General features: G+C 35.5%; 1 protein-coding gene across 1 annotated transcript; it reads right to left on the bottom strand.

The window, feature by feature from the left end:
- Positions 1–996: 996 nt before the first annotated feature.
- LOC130467420 (protein FAR1-RELATED SEQUENCE 5-like) lies at positions 997–6,201 on the bottom strand. Its single transcript, XM_056835924.1, has 6 exons — positions 6,178–6,201; positions 4,304–4,388; positions 2,990–3,178; positions 2,646–2,872; positions 2,240–2,553; positions 997–2,164 (listed from the first exon to the last, which is right to left on the bottom strand). Exons 1-6 carry the CDS (start codon positions 6,199–6,201, stop codon positions 997–999), a joined length of 2,007 nt encoding a protein of 668 aa, XP_056691902.1.
- Between the last annotated feature and the right edge of the window lie 14,411 nt (positions 6,202–20,612).

Below are 20,612 nucleotides of genomic sequence, written 5' to 3'. Positions count from 1 at the left end.
TTTGAACACATAGTAGTCCTATGTAAAATAATATTGAAATATCAAAACTTAATTGGACATGTTCTAAAACACAATGGTTATGTTCTAAAATGGCAAGACCATGTTCTAAGGGATAAGAAGTCTAAAAAATATACAAAGTTAAATCCTAATACCGAAGACGAACTTTAAACATACGATATTAAAAAAACCAGAAATTCATATATTAAATGAATATTTCATAAAAAACGAATAAAAAATTACAAGGTAATAAATGTCAACTGTAAAATAACAATTGTGTTCTAAAAACAAATAAATTATAATATGCAATGAGTAAATAAAAAAAGATAAAGTATCTGTCCTCCAATGAAGTCATTGAGTGTTCTAGCAACAATCTGAAAAAAAAAATTTCATTGACATTAATATTTAAAATAAGCAAAAAAAACAGGGAAAAATATAGAACATACAGTACCTGAATATATAGAACACAAGGCCTCTATTCTGGAACATTAGAATATAAAAGAACCAGAACATAGAAACCCCCGAAGAATCAAACACATATTGAAATATTTTAAACACATTGTTATATATTATTAAAAAAAAGTACAAAAAACAAACAGAAGACAACTAGAACACAAATACAAAAGATTAGAACACAAGGCAATATGTTTTGGAACATAATAAAATAAAAACTTAAACCATGAAATATTTTTTTATAAAAGCAATATTACTTACATTTTTACTTCTTTTTTTCGGGACAATTACGAATATCATGGTAACCCATCTTCTTACATCCTTTACACAACCTCTTATTCTTCTGACTTTGTTCAACATCTTTTTCTTTATCACTCTTCAACCGTTTATCACTTCCACTACCATGAACTTGAACCCCGGTCCCTTTGTTCTTTGAAACTTTAGGCGGTTGATCAAAATTTCAATAGGCACACTAGCTCCAATAAGAAATTCAATATCTTGAGCATTGCTAGAAACACTAACACTCGATCCATCAACAATACTACTTTAGGATTCCAAATCTAACCTCAATGATCGAAGATTGTCCACAAGAGCACTAAGTGTCAATTCATTCCCTTGGGCCAAACTCACACAAGAGTGAATTTCACAAAACAAATCATTCAACAATCTCTTCCTATCTACAACTTGAACACATTGCTCCAACACATTCCCTTCTAAATCAAAAATCGGCTTCTTACATGCCATTATACTCCATCGATTAAGCACATAAGCCTCAGGAATTTTGTGAATATGTTTTGCCTTCCAAACCCAAACCATATGCCTACAAGGAATCCCTTGCCTTTCAAATGACTTGCATAAACAACTAGTATCCAATGTTTCAACATTAAAAAGAACATCAAACTTGCGGACACGACAACCTTCTCCAATAGTATAAACTTCCAATCCAAATTCTTTCTTAAAACCATCAAGACCACAAGAGAAAAGAGTTGATTCCACCTCATCTTGAAACTCATACAAAACAGTTGTCGTGTAAACTTCAGAGGCAAATTTCTCAATGGCAGAACGTGTCTTGCACTCAGGATGTTTATGTTTAGAAGAATTATCATTTTCAACTTGAGTATGGCGTTGAGCATCTAATGCACTTTCAAATCTCATATAAAACTCAACAAGGGTAAGATGTGCATTAGTGAACTTTGTATAAAAGTTATTCTCACTCTCTGACCTAGATGTGGTTCTCATAATACCACACAAGAATAAATCCCTAAAATAAGCCGGAATCCACATTTCACGCTTATCATAAATCTGCAACAACCAGTCATGGTTTTCCAACTTAAATTCACTAATAACCTTAGCCCACCTCTCTTCAAACTCAGCCGGTTCAATCTCTAGACTCCAAACAGCTTTGCAAATCTTTTGTAGAAAGTCAGAATCTGGTGGAAGATCACGGCACACTTTCTCAGACATCTTTTTCATAATATGCCACATGCAAAACCGATGCTCTGTAGACTGAAATACTTTAGGAAAATCAACTTTCATTGCAGGATCATCATCAGTAATCAAACAAAGAGGCTCATTACCACCCATTGCCTTCACAAATATTCTAAAAACCCACTCGAAAGACACTATATCCTCATTAAATATAAAGGCAACAGCAAAAGTAATACACTTTTTATGGTTATCAACTCCAGTAAATGGCCCAAATATCATATTGTACCTAGAAAAAAACAGAATAGTTTAGAACATAACAACAAACAGTTTAGATCATAAAGCATAAAGAATAGAACATTACATATTTGTTTTAATTGTGGTATCAAATGAAACCATATCTCCAAAAAGAGCATACTTCTTTCTACAAATAGGATCTGCCCAAAATGCTCTATAGAGATGACCTTCTGCATCTAACTCATAATAAAAAAAGAACGCACTCCATAATAACTTTTTATTCTGAAAATTGTTGATAAACATTTGTGTATCGAATCCTTCAATTAATGCCTTCAAATCTCTCTGAAATTTTTTGAAATCTTGCTTTGATGCACCAACATTGTCATATGATCCAATTAACTCCTTAGTTATTCTAAAGGCCTTCACTGGACCAATGTTAACCTGTACAAGAAAACAGAGAACACAATTTAGAACACACACAAAATATATTAGAACGTAGGAAGGAAACATTAGAACACAAGAATGGAAAACACCTTTGAATTATCAATAATAATCTTCTTATGCAAAAGACTCATTTTCCTCCCATGTTTATGAAATTTAGCACAACCAGGAGTGTATAGAGGATGATTATGTTCTTCTTTGAAATATGTCACAACATATGACCCATTAATGTTTTTCATACACATTTCAGCACCACAACCAACACGAGTAAGCATTCGCCTTCGTGTAGACCGAGCCTTGTCTGATTTTTCTTCAACAGCTTACACAATAGGCTTATGAGACGCCTTAAAACCTTCTTTATTGCATACAACATACTGGAACACAACTACACCGGTCTTCTTGCTTCTTGTAGTAGTACTTTTTATAGAATTGAAACCTGAAGCAGTAGCATAAGCTTTATAAAATGATAAACCTTCCTCATGATCTTTAAAGTTCATTCCGACAATAGTGTTTAACTCCTCGGAACAAGAAGGAATCCATTCCCTAGTACCACCAGGGCTCAATGAAGTAAACACTGTAGGAGTACCAACAGAAGAACTTGATGGTTCATTATTAATAATTCCAACTGCAAAAGAAAAAAAAAAAAGTTCAGACCAGCTAGTGCATAAAATGTGCAGAACATAAAACCAAAAATTTAGAACATGAAATAAAAACTTTAGAAAATGAAATTAAAATTCACAAAGGTGCACAAAAAGTACATAACATAAAAATAAATAGTTAGAACATAAAAATAATAGGAAAAATTGATGGGAATAAGTCAACCTTTGCCCCATTTATTAATAATAAGTCTAACTTATAATTATATCTGATTAAGTTAACCTTTTATACCCATTTATTTTTAACAAGTTAATTAACCGGTAACCGGTTAAATTAATTGTGAACCGGTAAACTTCCACTTTCAACTCCCAAAATGTGTCTGCGTGGCATTAACTTGTGACAAATACGCACGGCTCACCCACTTTACAATTTTCTCACTTATACAGTTACTCCGTATACGACAACAAATAGAAAATTAAATAAAATAAAAGCATTCAATATTTTTTGCCGATCATCGTTCTCTGCCATAGCTAATGAGCTTCACCCACCTTCGCATCTTCTTCTTCATTGATGTAATCATCGGGAAAAAGTGATAGAGATGCAGCAATGAAAGTTCAAGAGAAATTAATTCATAATCCAAGCAAAATTTGCAGGTGCAAAAATCTGGAAATACAAGAAAAAAATGGGATAGTTTAGTGGAGGGATGAAATTTAATGGAGGGATTATGAAGAAAGGGGAAGTAGAAGAGGGACGCTGAAGAAGTGAAGAGGAAGGGAAAATAGATAGAATTAAATAAACAAAAGAAATTTTTAAAAGAACCCAAAATTGTTGAAAATCACGCAACATATCATTTTTCCACTGCCATGTCATACATGGTACCTATTACAATCGGTAAATTTTAATACAACTTGTTAAAAATAAATGGGTATAAAAGGTTAACTTAATCATATATAATTAAAAGTTAGACTTATTATTAATAAATAGGGCAAAGGTTGACTTATTCCCATCAAATTTTCCAAAATAATAATGTTAAAATATGAATAAGAGTACGGACAAGAGAATAAGATCTAAAGAACATAAGAAGAAATATTTAGAACACGATGACAAAAAATTTAGAACATCATCAACAACCAGGGTGAGAATTAAATCATACCTGATGTAACTGATGAACTAGAACTACGAGGTAACAAAGCAACTTCAGCAGTAGCCATGACAAATAAAAACAGAGCACAAATAACCTGAAAAAAAAAATTAAGAATTATCAGAGATTAAATCCAAAACAACAACAAAAACTAACACGAAATCAAACAGGAACAATTTAAAAACATTAAAAACCTAGAAATCAAATGAAAATCAAATTACGAAAAAGTTCATAATCAAAACAACAATCCAAACTAATATGATTCAAAAAAACAAAATCAAATGTCGAATTCACCAATATAACGAACAAAAAAATAAAAAATTACAATTTGACATCACATACCTTCGACAATTGCTGAAAATTCTGTGAAAATTTTGATGAACAGAATCGATCGATTGAGAAAAATCGATCAGAAAATCAATCAGAATCGAACTTTGACTATCTGAAATCGAAATCAGATAATCAAGTAAAATGCAGGAGATATAATGAATTTGATGAAGAATTTGAACAAAAATTGCGATTCCTTCGTGTTCGATTGAAGATGACTGCGCGAGAAGAGGAGAGAGAAATAAGCAAAAAAAAATTAGAGAGAGAAAGAAAATCACAGAAAATAAAAAACGAAGGAAACAAAAAAAATCTTCAGCAAAATTACAAAACTTGCCATTAGTAATGGACAAATCTCAGCAGTTAGATTAAATTACATCCAACGGTTAAGAAGGTGTTCTTACCGTAAGAAGTGTTCTTACGGGAGCCTCTCTCTCTCTCTCTCTCTCTCTCTCTCTCTCTCCCCCTCTCTCTCTCTATCTCTCTCCCTATATATATATATATATATATATATATATATATATATATATATATATATATATATATATATATATATATATATATATATATATATATATATATTTAAAGGAGGCATATTTGCTGAAATATTAGAACGCCACCTAGGATTATTAATGGTTTAGGCCAATGAAAAATAACATTTCTAATTTATTTTTGAATTAAAAAAATCGAGTGCCACGTAGATAATTAATTAGGTGTCAAGTAGATATTTTAATTAATTAAATACTAATATATACAACTCCATCCAAAATCATACACTCAAATAATCAAAAAATAAATCTAAAATAAAATTCATCCAAAATCAAACACCAATCTAAAATAAAATTAAATCCAAAATCAAACACTAATCCAATGTACAACTTCATCAAAAATCAAACACTCTAATAATTAAAAAAAATAAAAACAAAATAAAATTCAATCCAAAATAAAAAAATAATCTAATCTATTATATAAATATAGCAGTTGGTATGCATAAGAGTGTTATTTTAACTTAACAATTTAATAGAATTCGTGCATCACACGGGTTAAAATTCTAGTATATATAAACAAAGGGGGTTATTTTGGAGAGCATTTAAAGCATCCACGTAGGATTTCCATATCATCATATTTAATTAAGTTATAAACTAATTAAATAAATAATATTAGAGTCTTGTCATTATTGATCACTTAATATGATAAGATGGTAGATAATATGATAAAGAGTTATCCTACTTCTCTTCTACCTATATATATATATATATATATATATATATATATATATATATATATATATATATATATATATATAGCTTTTGTTGGGATTCAGGTTAATGGGTTTTAATTGACATTGTTTGTTTCCATGCCGGTTGTTCCACTCTGTTATTTCTGCAATATTGCGTTATGTTTTGGGTGAATTTAGATATACTGAATTGGAATCTTCTCGAATTGGAATCTTCTCGAACCTGCATACGGAGTATGTTACAAGTTTGCATTTGATACTATATACGGAGTAGTCTATAGCTCTATACACTTTTCTAGTGAAAGTTTTAATTTGAATTACTTACAATTGCCACAATAAGGCTACACATGCTTGATCCAGCATATATCCACCTTATACTAAGCCTTTATATTTCATGATTTGTTGAGCTATAAATGTTAGGTTTTTAATGGTACCCATTTTCTTTTCTGTTTGCGTTACTCTTCCAATGGGAATTTAGTCGGCACAAACATATGAGTAGTGTTGTCAACGTGATTACATCTGGTTTAACGTTTATGATATACAATCGACACAGAACTACTATACTTTAACACAACGAATCATAATTTATTAATAAATTACTTTTTTTGGTTTAATTGGGGATCATTTATGAAAGATACTTTCGTGTTATTTACTACTAATACTTAATTTATTAATTTCTAATACTACAATTAACTAATATATTTCCACGTCATCAAATTTATACATAATACATTTTAGATTTTTAAAATAAAAATAGATTAATAAGTATCCAATATAAAAAAAAAGCAACGATAAAAGATAATAAGAGATAAATGTTGCTAAGATTAAAAGATAATAAGAGAAAAAGATACAATTATCCCCTTTAAAAAAAATATATAGAATTAATAGTGAGTTTTCTCAAATGTAAAATACCTTAGGGAGTGGATAATATGGTCAAAGAAGAAAATAGGTAGAATAGCATACGCATAGTAGTGATCATTCTATACAATTACACAGATATGCACATTCGTAATACAATTTATGTGATTATTCTATACTATTCTTCATTCTATACAATTACATACATATGCATATTCGTAATAGAGTTTATGCATATTTGTAATAATATAAAACGCTCCATGCCTAAATAGTTATCAAATATGTAATAGAGTTTTATTTACCTTAAACCTTTGTTATTTGGATGAATTCATACGGAATATCATAGAATTCTACTTGCATTTATATATGACTTTGAAATTACTACCAAATTGAAGTAATATCATCAGAACAACAAATAGGGAAGAAATTGCAAACATCTAGAGAAAATTAGGAACCAAACCAGAGAAATTAGGAATTGAATGTGACGAAATCGGGAAAAAATCGACCTAATCAGCAAGATTCTGCAATATCCATCAATGATGACCAGGAGAAAAAATGTGGAAGACTATCTTACTGTTGATACCATGTCAAACTATTAGAAAGAGAACCCAGCAAGAGAGAGAGAAATAGACGGGGAGAGAAAATGTATTTTAGTTAAAATGAATAGAATTAATTAATTATTACATAAAAATAGTTCCTTTTATATTGAAGGATTTTTTTTTTTTTGATCTTATATTGAAGCTAAGGAAGCTGAAAGCAAAGTAAATGGGGTCCATAGGGTAAATTTAATACAATATACGCAAATGAAGCAGTCTCTAAGGGATGGACTAAACAGAATATGGGGCGAAAAAAATAAGGACAGAGTGAGTTTATACTTATACAATTATATGTAATAATTTTGTAGAGAACACATGAATAACTAACTCGAGTTTAACATTATTGAACTAACCATTTCATAACTCAATTTTCCTATAAATACCTTATACATAAACATTTTAAATATTAAGAACACATTTATACTCCAACTTGAAATGTGACCTATTTTAACTTTCTATTATACGTATAATTTATAAAATAACTATTTGAACCCGTGCATCGCACAGGCTTCAATACTAGTCTTATATATAAAGGAGAGTTTTTCAAGAGCATTTAGAGCGTCCACGCAAGATTGTCCAGTCACATAATCAAATATGAATTTTAATTATTTTTAAATGATAAATAATGAGATAAAGTTGAATATAATAGGAGTCAAATACTAGTAAAAGACAATAAGAGATAAATTTACTAGGAGTCTAAATAATAAAAAAAAATTAGTTTTTTTTATTAGAAGTCAATTTCCATGTTCTATATAATCATAATACAACTACATTACACAAAAAAAATTCTCATTAACGAAGGGCTACTTATGACGGGCTCAAATGCCGTATTTTAAGGGAAGTATTCTTCGACAGAGTTTCTAATTACTAACATAATCGATATATGTGATGAGGTAGTCAATTATGACGACCCAACCCCCTTTCACGACGAACTTTAGACGGAATCACGTTGTAATGGTTCTTACGACGAGAATCATGTCAGTAATACTTTTACCCCATAAAAAAAGTAACAAATCATGCATTCACTCTGTAATTTTAATGTATTGATCAGTGCATTAATTCTAGTTAACATAAAATTAAGCACTTTAATCATCTCCACTGAGCAATAATATTACACAAAACAACGATTTGATTATGGTTAATTAATATAATCACTGTTAGGAAATAAACACAACTTAGTTAAGTTGACAAAAATACGAAACGGACTTGTTTGATTTGGTATATTGTTTCCTAGTTTAATTAGAAGTGTAATTAGGAAAGTAGATATATTTTGGTATGTAACAATCTCTAGAATTATTTAGACTTGGGGAGCAAGTATAATTCTAGTAGACGTGGGTTTCTAGTTTAGCCTATAAAAGGGGGTTTAGGCCTAGCTAGAAAATAAGAGGGGAAAATACATTGGTGAGAGGAATCATCAATTGAGGGGTTATTGTGTTATTTTGTAGGAACTTAATAATACGATAATATTTGAGGGGAGGAAATCTAAATTTCCTCATAAACACTTGTGTCTTTTATTATTGTCTTTGCTATTTGTCCTATATTATATTTGTGGGTTTGTTCTCAATCGTTCGTGGCACGCGTTTGGTTATAACAAACTGGTATCAAGAGCTGAGTTTAGTCATGGATGATTTGGGGAACAAGTACAAGGTAGAACTTTTTAATGGGAAGACGAATTTCTCATTATGGCAAAGTACAATTAAGGATATTCTTATACATCAAGGTTTTCACAAGACTTTGGAGGATAAGAAACCCGATTCGGTGGACAAGGACAAGTGGGAGGATATGCAACTACGGGCTACTAGTACGATCAGATTAGCTCTTACACCGGAGATCAAGTACAACGTCTTAGAGGATAACAATCCAAAAGAGTTGTGGGACAAATTGATTAAGATGTACGCATCTAAGTCATTGGCCAACAAGTTGTTCTTAAAAAAAGACCTTTATTCACTCGAGATGGAGGAAGACAGCGCACTACAAGATCATCTGAATAAGTTTAATGGATTGATCACCCAATTGGCGAGTTTAGATGTGAAAATCGAGGAGGAGGACAAAGCAATTTTATTGTTGACATATCTTCCTAAAAGGTATAACTCTATGATAACTAGTTTACTTGTAGGGAAGAAAACAATTTCTTTGTACGATATGTTAGGTTATGATTCATATGACAAAACATAAATCATGCGGAAAAACCATAAAGCCAGGAAAGCATATTATTTACACATAATCATTTAGCATAGTTTAGATGCATACACTTTGTTGCGTGCCTTCCCTAGCTGCGCCCGAACCGAACAAGAACAAGTCTTTAGGACTACAAGTGTCGTCCCTCCGTAGATAGTCCACAGCACGTCCGGATCCGCCTTAAGCTTGACCAACTAGGATCGCCCTTAAGGTACTTAGAATTTTCGGCTAATGTAGGCAATTATATGACTGAATTTTTGCTCTCAAAAATCACTTTGAATACTTAAATTGTATATATAAATTATGACCCTAGGCACCTATTTATAGAGGTATGGAAAAGGAACTGGAATCCTATTAGGATACGAATTAATTAAACTAGAATCCTAATAGAATTCTTATTTAATTAATTCATCCTTTTAGGTTTAGGAATTTAATCATATGTTGAAAACTGATAGCTTTAGGATTCGTATAGCACACAAACACACACACACACGCACAGCAGCCCACGAGGGGCGCCATGCGCGCGCGCGCAGCCCGCGAGCAGCCCGCGAGCTCGCAGCCCATTGCCACGAGGCCCACACGCTGCCGCAGCGTTGGCGCGCGCTGGGCCTGCCTTGCGGTGTGCCTGGCGCAGCCTTGGCTGGTGCGTTGTGGCGCGCTGGCTTGCTGGGCGATGGCCCGGCTTCGTGCTGGGCCTTCGTCTGGCAGGCCTCGTCCGATGCTAATTCGTACGATACGCTTCCGATTAATTTCCCGATTCCGGAATTCATTTCCGATACGAACAATATTTAATATTTTCGATTCCGGAATTAATTTCCGTTTCGAACAAATATTTAATATTTCCGTTTCCGGAATTATTTTCCGATTCCGATAATATTTCCGATTCTGACAATATTTCCGTTTCCGGCAATATTTCCGATTCCGGCAATATTTCCATTTTCGATAATATTTTCGATACGTACCATGTTTCCGTTTCCGGCAACATCTACGACTTGGATAATATTTATATTTCCGATACGATCCATATTTCCGTTTCCGGCAATATCATCGTTTCCGGAGCATTCATTTCTTGCCTGTGACGATCTCAGCTCCCACTGAAACCAAGATCCGTCGATTCCGAATATCCATAGATGGAGTATTTAATGCCATTAAATACATGATTCGTTTACGTACTATTTGTGTGACCCTACGGGTTCAGTCAAGAGTAAGCTGTGGATTAATATCATTAATTCCACTTGAACTGAAGCGGCCTCTAACTAGGCATTCAGCTCACTTGATCTCACTGAATTATTAACTTGTTAATTAATACTGAACCGCATTTATTAGACTTAACATAGAATGCATACTTGGACCAAGGGCACTATTTCCTTCAGTCTCCCACTTGTCCTTAGGGACAAGTGTGCATTTCCTAATTCCTTTGTCGCTCGATGCTTGCTCTTGAACATAAGGTAAGAGTTGTCATCCTTATTATGTCCAGAGGTGTTCCTCGGTTTCAGAGTTCAACTGATCAAATAAACAGATAATCATAGCCTATGATTCATCCGAGCACGGCCATGCATTTCACAGTTTCTAGCTCTCCGAGTGGTCTTGTACAACTTTTAAGCATCTCATCCCGATTTATGGGAGGACAATCCCAATCTTGCGATCTTGAGATTAGACTTCGTTTGATAGGTGATTACCTGAGCGTTGCCTTTATAGCCTCCTATTACGGTGCGACGGTTGGTCAACGTCAAAGCAACCAGTTCTCAAACAAGTAATCTCAAATCACTCAGGTATTGAGGATTTAGTGCCTAATAATTTTAATGAAATTTACTTATGACAGATTTTCATCTCTTACAGTAAAGTTTCATAGGTCTTGTCCGATACTAGTCTTCCCAAAGTAAGTATCTATGCAAATGATTATGACATTGCCATGTCCACATAGTTCAAGAAACAGAACTACTAGTCATCTTGCATTCTAATCGTCTAACGTTTTCTATGCGTCCAATTTTATAGAAAACTCCGACTAGGGACCATTTTCAACCTTTGACATTCAAGTTCACTTGATAGACATTTCTTAGTCACAGGACTGGTCCTGACAGTCTATCTTGAATATATCGTCAAATTGAAGGGACTCATCATTTAATAAACCGCAAATTAAATGGAAAAATGAATTCTTTTCATTTATTGTGAATGATTAACCAATAATGTTTTACAAAGATTTAAACTCTAAAACTTTAAAACATTAAACAGGGATATCAAAGCCATTCTCCAATATGCTTGATTCTCATAGCTGCAGTGTGCGAGTTGTGCTTCGCCTGCGGCAGAGGTTTAGTCAATGGATCTAATATGTTGTCATCAGTTCCAATTTTGTTTATCTCGACTTCTTTTCTTTCAACGAACTCTCGTAGAAGGTGAAATCTACGAAGTAAATGCTTGACTCTCTGGTGGTGTCTAGGATCCTTTGCCTGTGCAATAGCTCCGTTATTATCACAATACAGGGCTATTGGTCCTTTAATGGAGGGGACTACACCAAGTTCACCTATGAACTTCCTTAGCCATATAGCTTCCTTTGCTGCTTCATGTGCAGCAATGTACTCCGCTTCAGTTCTAGAATCCGCAATGGTGCTTTGCTTAGCACTTTTCCAGCTTACTGCACCTCTGTTGAGGCAGAAGACAAACCCAGACTGTGATCTGAAATCATCTTTGTCGGTTTGGAAACTCGCGTCCGTATAGCCTTTAACAATTAATTCATCATCTCCACCATACACCAGGAAGTCATCTTTGTGCCTTTTCAGGTACTTCAGAATATTCTTGGCAGCAGTCCAATGCGCCTCTCCTGGGTCTGAATGGTATCTGCTCGTAGCACTGAGTGCGTACGCAACATCCGGGCGTGTACATATCATAGCATACATTATTGAACCAATCAATGATGCATATGGAAGCCCATTCATTCGTCTACGCTCATCAAGTGTTTTTGGGCACTGAGTCTTGCTTAGAGTTATTCCATGAGACATGGGTAGGTAGCCTCGCTTGGAGTCTGCCATCTTGAACCTATCAAGCACCTTATTGATATAAGTGCTTTGACTAAGTCCAATCATCTTTTTAGATCTATCTCTGTAAATCTTGATGCCCAATATGTACTGTGCTTCTCCTAGATCTTTCATCGAAAAACATTTCCCAAGCCAAATCTTGACAGAGTTCAACATAGGAATGTCATTTCCGATAAGTAATATGTCGTCGACATATAATACTAGGAAAGCAATTTTGCTCCAACTGACCTTCTTGTATACACAAGATTCGTCTGCGTTCTTGATGAAACCAAAGTCACTGACTGCTTCATCAAAACGTATATTCCAGCTCCTGGATGCCTGCTTCAATCCGTAGATTGACTTCTTTAGCTTGCATACCTTTTTAGCATTCTTTGGATCCTCAAAACCTTCAGGCTGTGTCATAAACACAGTTTCTGTTAAAACGCCGTTTAAGAAAGCAGTTTTGACATCCATCTGCCATATTTCGTAATCGTAATATGCAGCGATTGCTAACATTATCCGAATAGACTTTAGCATTGCAACTGGTGAAAAAGTTTCATCGTAATCCACACCGTGGACTTGCTTGTAACCTTTTGCAACCAATCTAGCTTTGAAAACTTCAAGTTTCCCATCCTTGTCCTTTTTCAGTTTGAAAACCCATTTGCTTCCAATGGCTTGATAGCCATCTGGCAAATCGACCAAATCCCATACTTGGTTTTCAGACATGGAGTCCAATTCAGATTGCATGGCTTCTTGCCATTGCTTGGAGCTAGGGCTCGTCATAGCTTGTTTGTAAGTCGCAGGTTCATCACTTTCAAGTAATAGAACGTCATAGCTCTCGTTCGTCAAAATACCTAAGTACCTTTCCGGTTGAGATCTATATCTTTGCGATCTACGCGGGGTAACATCTAGATTGACCATGATTCTCACCAGATTCTTCTAAAGATCTCTGAGTTTCATCCTGAATGTCATCTTGAGTATTCTCTAAAGTTTGTTGTTCGACTCGAATTTCTTCGAGGTCTACTTTTCTCCCACTTGTCATTTTGGAAATGTGATCTTTCTCCAAAAAGACACCATCTCGAGCAACAAACACCTTGTTCTCAGATGTATTGTAGAAGTAATACCCCTTTGTTTCCTTTGGATAGCCCACAAGGATACATTTGTCAGATTTTGGATGAAGTTTGTCTGAAATTAATCGTTTGACGTATACTTCACATCCCCAAATCTTAAGAAAAGACACATTTGGAGGCTTTCCAAACCATAATTCATATGGAGTCTTTTCGACAGCTTTAGACGGAGCTCTATTTATAGTGAGTGCAGCTGTATTTAGTGCATGTCCCCAAAATTCTAATGGAAGTTTGGCCTGACCCATCATTGACCTGACCATGTCTAGCAAGGTTCTGTTCCTCCGTTCCGACACACCGTTCCATTGTGGTGTTCCAGGAGGAGTCAATTCTGATAGAATTCCACATTCTTTCAGATGGTCATCAAATTCATAGCTCAGATATTCACCGCCTCTGTTAGACCGCAGTGCCTTAATCTTCTTGCCTAATTGATTCTCTACTTCACTCTGAAATTCCTTGAATTTGTCAAAGGATTCAGACTTATGCTTCATTAGGTAGACATAACCATATCTACTGAAGTCATCAGTGAAAGTGATAAAGTAGCTGAAACCACCTCTAGCATTTGTACTCATTGGTCCACATACATCTGTATGGATTAAACCCAATAGTTCATTTGCTCTTTCTCCAACTTTAGAGAAAGGTTGCTTTGTCATTTTGCCAAGTAAACATGATTCGCATTTACCATAATCCTCTAAGTCAAATGGTTCTAGAATTCCTTCCTTTTGAAGTCTTTCTAAGCGTTTCAAGTTTATATGGCCTAATCGACAATGCCACAGATAGGTGAGATCTGAATCATCCTTTTTGGCCTTTTTGGTATTTATGTTATATACTTGTTTGTCGTGATCTAATAAATAAAGTCCATTGACTAATCTAGCAGATCCATAAAACATCTCTTTAAAATAAAACGAACAACTATTGTCTTTTATTAAAAAGGAAAATCCCTTAGCATCTAAGCAAGAAACTGAAATGATGTTTTTAGTAAGACTTGGAACATGGAAACACTCTTCCAGTTTCAAAACTAGCCTGGAGGGCATCGACAAATAATAAGTTCCTACAGCTAATGCAGCAATCCGTGCTCCATTTCCCACTCGTAGGTCGACTTCACCCTTGCTTAACTTTCTACTTCTTCTTAGTCCCTGTGGATTGGAACATAAGTGTGAGCCACAACCTGTATCTAATACCCAAGAAGTTGAATTAGCAAGTATACAGTCTATAACGAAAATACCTGAAGATTGAACGACTGTTCCGTTCTTCTGATCTTCCTTTAGCTTTGGACATTCTCTTTTGTAATGGCCTATTCCATCACAATAAAGACAGCTTGATGTGGACTTGTCCTGCTTTGATTTAGCATTTCCCTTGGACTTTCCACTTTTCTTGAACGGTCTCCTTCTAGCCTTGAGGAAATCTTTGGCTTCACAGTTTAGTATTATCTCAGCCTTTCTGACATGGTGAACAAATTCTGCAACTGTTTCTTCTCTTGGTTCACTTAGGTATAGTTGCTTGAAGCGACCAAACCCATTGTGTAGTGAATTGAGCAAGATAGAGACTGCCATCCTTTCGCTTATTGGTGTTCCTAGTAGACTTAGGCGATCAAAGTATGAACGCATAAGATCCACATGGAACCTCAGTGGGACGCCTACCCTCTGTTTAGTGCGAAGGAGCTGAACATGTGTTTCTTGGACTTCCATCCTATAACACCTGTTGGGAGAACTAACCTTTAGACCAGACATTGATTCAATCAACTCATGGACGTTCAGGTCCCTGTCCTCCGTGCTTCCACGACAGATATCCCTCAGATTCTTGATGAGCGTAAAAGGTTCATAGGCTACAAACCTTCTAGCCCAATCATCAGGGATATTGTTCAGCATGAGACTCATAACCTTTTTGAGATCCGCATCCCAGGCGTAAAATCTCTCAGGGGTCATGTCTCTGGCATAGTAGCTTGGCATGGGATTGGTCAGTACATACTCAAGTCCATTGAGTCTGACTATTTCAACTAGCTTAGCTTCCCATTCAAGAAAATTTGCTAGGTTCAGCTTGACCATAAGCTCTGAACCCATGATGTTTTGATTGTTGTTTGCCATAAATAAAACTACAATTGAAAAGAATAAACAAATAAATAATCATTCACAGTTTCTCTTAATAAACTTTAAATTCCAGCATACATGCATAATTCAATGTTCATTAAGCATTTTATTCAAGTTATGTGTTCCGGCAGGTGTGAATAAAATGATTCCAAGATCCTAAAATCATTGAAGAACTAAGCACAGTTTGTCGACTTAATCCTAAAACATCTTAGGTAAGCAAAAGCCTTTTGCTAATAGTCTAGAAACTATTCTTGGTTGATAGGTACGTCTAAGAACTTATTAGGTAAACCTATCGATTTTGCCACGACATAAAAGGACTCCTTACTTATATCGTTGAGTTTCACCAAAACTAACATGTACTCACAATTATTTGTGTACCTTGCCCCTTTAGGACCAATAAGTAACACCTCGCTGAGCGAAAACTATTACTAGATTGATGTAAAGGATATCCAAGCAAGTGTATATTTTGGCATGACACCTTTTAACTCAATTTTTAAGTTTGGAACTTAAGGCTCTTACTATGTTGGTTAGATTTTTAAGTGAACTAAAATCCTTAATCATGCAACATAATCAAGCTTTTGATCTCATGCATTTTAAGACATATGCCAGCGCTCGACGCAACAAGCATGCTGCCGCAGCCCATCGCTGGGCGCAGCGCTCGTCGCACGTCGCAACAAGCAAGCTGCTCGCCATCGCTGGGCGCAGCGCTCGTCGCACGTCGCAACAAGCACGCTGCACGCCATCGCTGGGCGCAGCGCTCGTCGCACGCACAATAGCGCTCGCTGCACGCGAGGCTCCGCATGCTTGCGCGAGGCAGTGCGCGCTGTGGCGCAGCTCGCTTGCTGCCCACACGCGACTGCTCGTGCCTTGCTCTCGCCCTCGCCCATTCGCCCATCGCACACAGCCCACGACACAAGGCAGGGCTGCTGCCTTGCGCTCGTGCACCATGGCCTTGCTCATTGCATTCGTACCGCATGGGCGATGAGCTCCCTTGCTCGTCGTCACATGCCCGCACTATACAACACCCCTTAAGGGTAACACGTAGCGTCCATTGCTTTGTGCGTGCAAGTTATATGAGCGAATCGCATAAAATTTTAAAATTTATATTCAAAATTAATGACAAATTAATAAATAATATTAATTTCATAATTTTAGGGCGAAAAGTCGAAAATTTATTATTTAATTGATTTCCGATTAACATGGATTCAAGTCTAGGTCATAAAAATTTAAAATTTAACATAAATTTACAATTTTTATGGTGGTTTTTAATCATAGGTGTCTAATTAAATTATAACTAATTATGAAAATCAAATTAATTCTAAATTATTCCAATTTTCAGCAAATTAATCATAATTACAAATTAGATTGCATAATTAACAAGGCTAGGCATTCAAACTTGTTAAACATATACAGTAGGTCAATCAAAAATTCAAGATTTATCAACAAGAATCGCAAATATTTAATTTAACATCTTAAATTTACGAAATTTTGCATTCGAAAAACTAAAACCTCCGAAAAGTCATAGTTAAGCTTCGAATTTGAGAATTCTGGGTTCGGTCGAAAATTAATATTTTTGTCAAAATTTTAGAATGCCTTTTACATGCGGAATTGACACAAAAATCACTCGATTTGGATGAGTAACGAAGAAACTGCCGAAAAACTGCGTACGTATAATTAAATAAACGTAATTTGCAATTAATTAACAATTACGAAAATTAATCACCCCTTTTAATTCTTGCAAATTTGTAATATTTAACCATGTTCATGCAATTTAGATTATGAAAATAATAAGAGGCTCGTGATACCACTGTTAGGTTATGATTCATATGACAAAACATAAATCATGCGGAAAAACCATAAAGCCAGGAAAGCATATTATTTACACATAATCATTTAGCATAGTTTAGATGCATACACTTTGTTGCGTGCCTTCCCTAGCTGCGCCCGAACCGAACAAGAACAAGTCTTTAGGACTCCAAGTGTCGTCCCTCCGTAGATAGTCCACAGCACGTCCGGATCCGCCTTAAGCTTGACCAACTAGGATCGCCCTTAAGGTACTTAGAATTTTCGGCTAATGTAGGCAATTATATGACTGAATTTTTGCTCTCAAAAATCACTTTGAATACTTAAATTGTATATATAAATTATGACCCTAGGCCCCTATTTATAGAGGTATGGAAAAGGAACTGGAATCCTATTAGGATACGAATTAATTAAACTAGAATCCTAATAGAATTCTTATTTAATTAATTCATCCTTTTAGGTTTAGGAATTTAATCATATGTTGAAACCTGATAGCTTTAGGATTCGTATAGCACACAAACACACACACGCACGCACAGCAGCCCACGAGGGGCGCCATGCGCGCGCGCAGCCCGCGAGCTCGCAGCCCATTGCCACGAGGCCCACACGCTGGGCCTGCCTTGCGGTGGGCTTGGCGCAGCCTTGGCTGGTGCGTTGTGGCGCGCTGGCTTGCTGGGCGATGGCCCGGCTTCGTGCTGGGCCTTCGTCTGGCAGGCCTCGTCCGATGCTAATTCGTACGATACGCTTCCGATTAATTTCCCGATTCCGGAATTCATTTCCGATACGAACAATATTTAATATTTCCGATTCCGGAATTAATTTTCGTTTCGAACAAATATTTAATATTTCCGTTTCCGGAATTATTTTCCGATTCCGATAATATTTCCGATTCTGACAATATTTCCGTTTCCGGCAATATTTCCGATTCCGGCAATATTTCCATTTCCGATAATATTTTCGATACGTACCATGTTTCCGTTTCCGGCAACATCTACGACTTGGATAATATTTATATTTCCGATACGATCCATATTTCCGTTTCCGGCAATATCATCGTTTCCGGAGCATTCATTTCTTGCCTGTGACGATCTCAGCTCCCACTGAAACCAAGATCCGTCGATTCCGAATATCCATAGATGGAGTATTTAATGCCATTAAATACTTGATCCGTTTACGTACTATTTGTGTGACCCTACGGGTTCAATCAAGAGTAAGCTGTGGATTAATATCATTAATTCCACTTGAACTGAAGCGGCCTCTAGCTAGGCATTCAGCTCACTTGATCTCACTGAATTATTAACTTGTTAATTAATACTGAACCGCATTTATTAGACTTAACATAGAATGCATACTTGGACCAAGGGCACTATTTCCTTCACGATACTGTGGTGGTGTTATTCGAGGCGGAGAGGTTCATGAAGCAAGGGGGATCATCATCAATCCATGGAGGAGCAGGATTGGTAGCGGAAGGTAGTAGCAATAACTGGAAAGGCAATACAAACCCTAATATCAAGTGTTGGTACTGTGACGAGGTAGGACATATACAATCAAAGTGTCCTAGGTACAAGGAAGACTTGATGGCGTTGAGGAACGGAAGGGTTAGAGGTGCTGCTACGATTGCTATTGATGAGGATATGGCTTTAATGGTGGAGGAGAGTAAAGATCCAAAAGAGGGTTGGATTTTAGATTCGGGATGCTCACAACATATTTGTTGTAGGACGGAGTGGTTTACTTCTTATAAACAAAGTGATGGATTGTGTGTTACCTTGCCTAAGAGAGAAGAGGCTAAGGTTGAGGGTATAGGTGAGGTTGAGATCAAGACACATGATGGGAAGACTCGAAAATTACGAGAGGTGAGGTACATTTCGAGACTTGATCGCAATCTTATATCTATGGGTCGTTTGGATGGCTTGGGTTATGCTATTCATATTGAGGGAGGTCGTTTGGAGGTCACCAAAGCTAGGACTGTGATCTTGAAGGGACGACGTAACAAACAAAATCTCTTCATACTTGAAGGAGGTAATGAGGGACAAATTTTGGCTCAAGGGAAGGCAAGCCCCGAAAGTTGTTCGTTAGTTCGCGAAGAGACTAAGTTGAGTTTAAGGGAAGGTTTGTTAGGAAATAAACACAACTTAGTTAAGTTGACAAAAATACGAAACGGACTTGTTTGATTTGATATATTGTTTCCTAGTTTAATTAGAAGTGTAAGGAAAGTAGATATATTTTGGTATGTAACAATCTCTAGAATTATTTAGACTTGGGGAGCAAGTATAATTCTAGTAGACGTGGGTTTCTAGTTTAGCCTATAAAAGAGAGTTTAGGCCTAGCTAGAAAATAAGACGGAAAATACATTGGTGAGTGAGAGGAATCATCAATTGAGGGATTATTGTGTTATTTTGCAGGAACTTAATAATAGGAATTTTTCATATTTACCACCTTTTAAGTTTCATGTTTTTGTATTTACCACCTTATAAATGTTATTTCATATTTACCATCTTAATTTTATGAAAAGTTTCGTATTCACCACTTTTTAACGAATTTCATCAGATTTTTCATCCATGTGAACTCCACTTAACCAACTTCTTCAACTTTCCTCATCTTTTAGAAGGTTTTCAATTGAAGAAGTTAGTTAAACAAGGTTCACATGGGCCTAAAATTTGATGAAAACCGCTAAGAGGTGGTGAATTTAAAATATTTCATAAAATTAAGGTGGTAAATATGAAATAACATTTTATAAGGTGGTAAATACAAAAACATGAAACTTAGAAGGTGGTAAATATCAAAATATCCTTAATAATACGATAATATTTGAGGGGAGGAAATATAAATTTCCTCATAAACACTTGTGTCTTTTATTATTGTCTTTTACTATTTGTTCTATATTGTATTTGCAGGGTTTGTTCCTAATAGTTCGTGGTAGGCGTTTGGTTATAACAATCACAATGACATAAGATTAAATACAAGAAAGAGGAGGCAAGCCAATTCACCTAACCACTCCTCTAATAAGAACAAGCTTAATAGCAAGTACCTAGCAACCTTAGGTTAGCAAAAGCTATTAAGAGTTTAACTAGGATTTCAAGAATGGCAATTCCGAGAATCGATT

Source organism: Spinacia oleracea, chromosome 2 (genome assembly GCF_020520425.1).
Source record: "Spinacia oleracea cultivar Varoflay chromosome 2, BTI_SOV_V1, whole genome shotgun sequence".
Lineage (NCBI taxonomy): Eukaryota > Viridiplantae > Streptophyta > Magnoliopsida > Caryophyllales > Amaranthaceae > Spinacia > Spinacia oleracea.
This window is presented reverse-complemented; position numbering and strand designations above follow the sequence as displayed.

Bases quoted from the DNA above. Each gene is read 5' to 3' on its own strand.
- LOC130467420 (XM_056835924.1), bottom strand. From the start codon at position 6,201: ATGTGTAGCCTTATTGTGGCAATT. The intron at 2,873-2,989 runs GTTTCAATTCTA...CTATTGTGTAAG, and splicing joins AGCTTATGCTACTGCTTCAG to CTGTTGAAGAAAAATCAGAC. The intron at 2,165-2,239 runs GTAATGTTCTAT...GTTTTTTTCTAG, and splicing joins ACCACAATTAAAACAAATAT to GTACAATATGATATTTGGGC.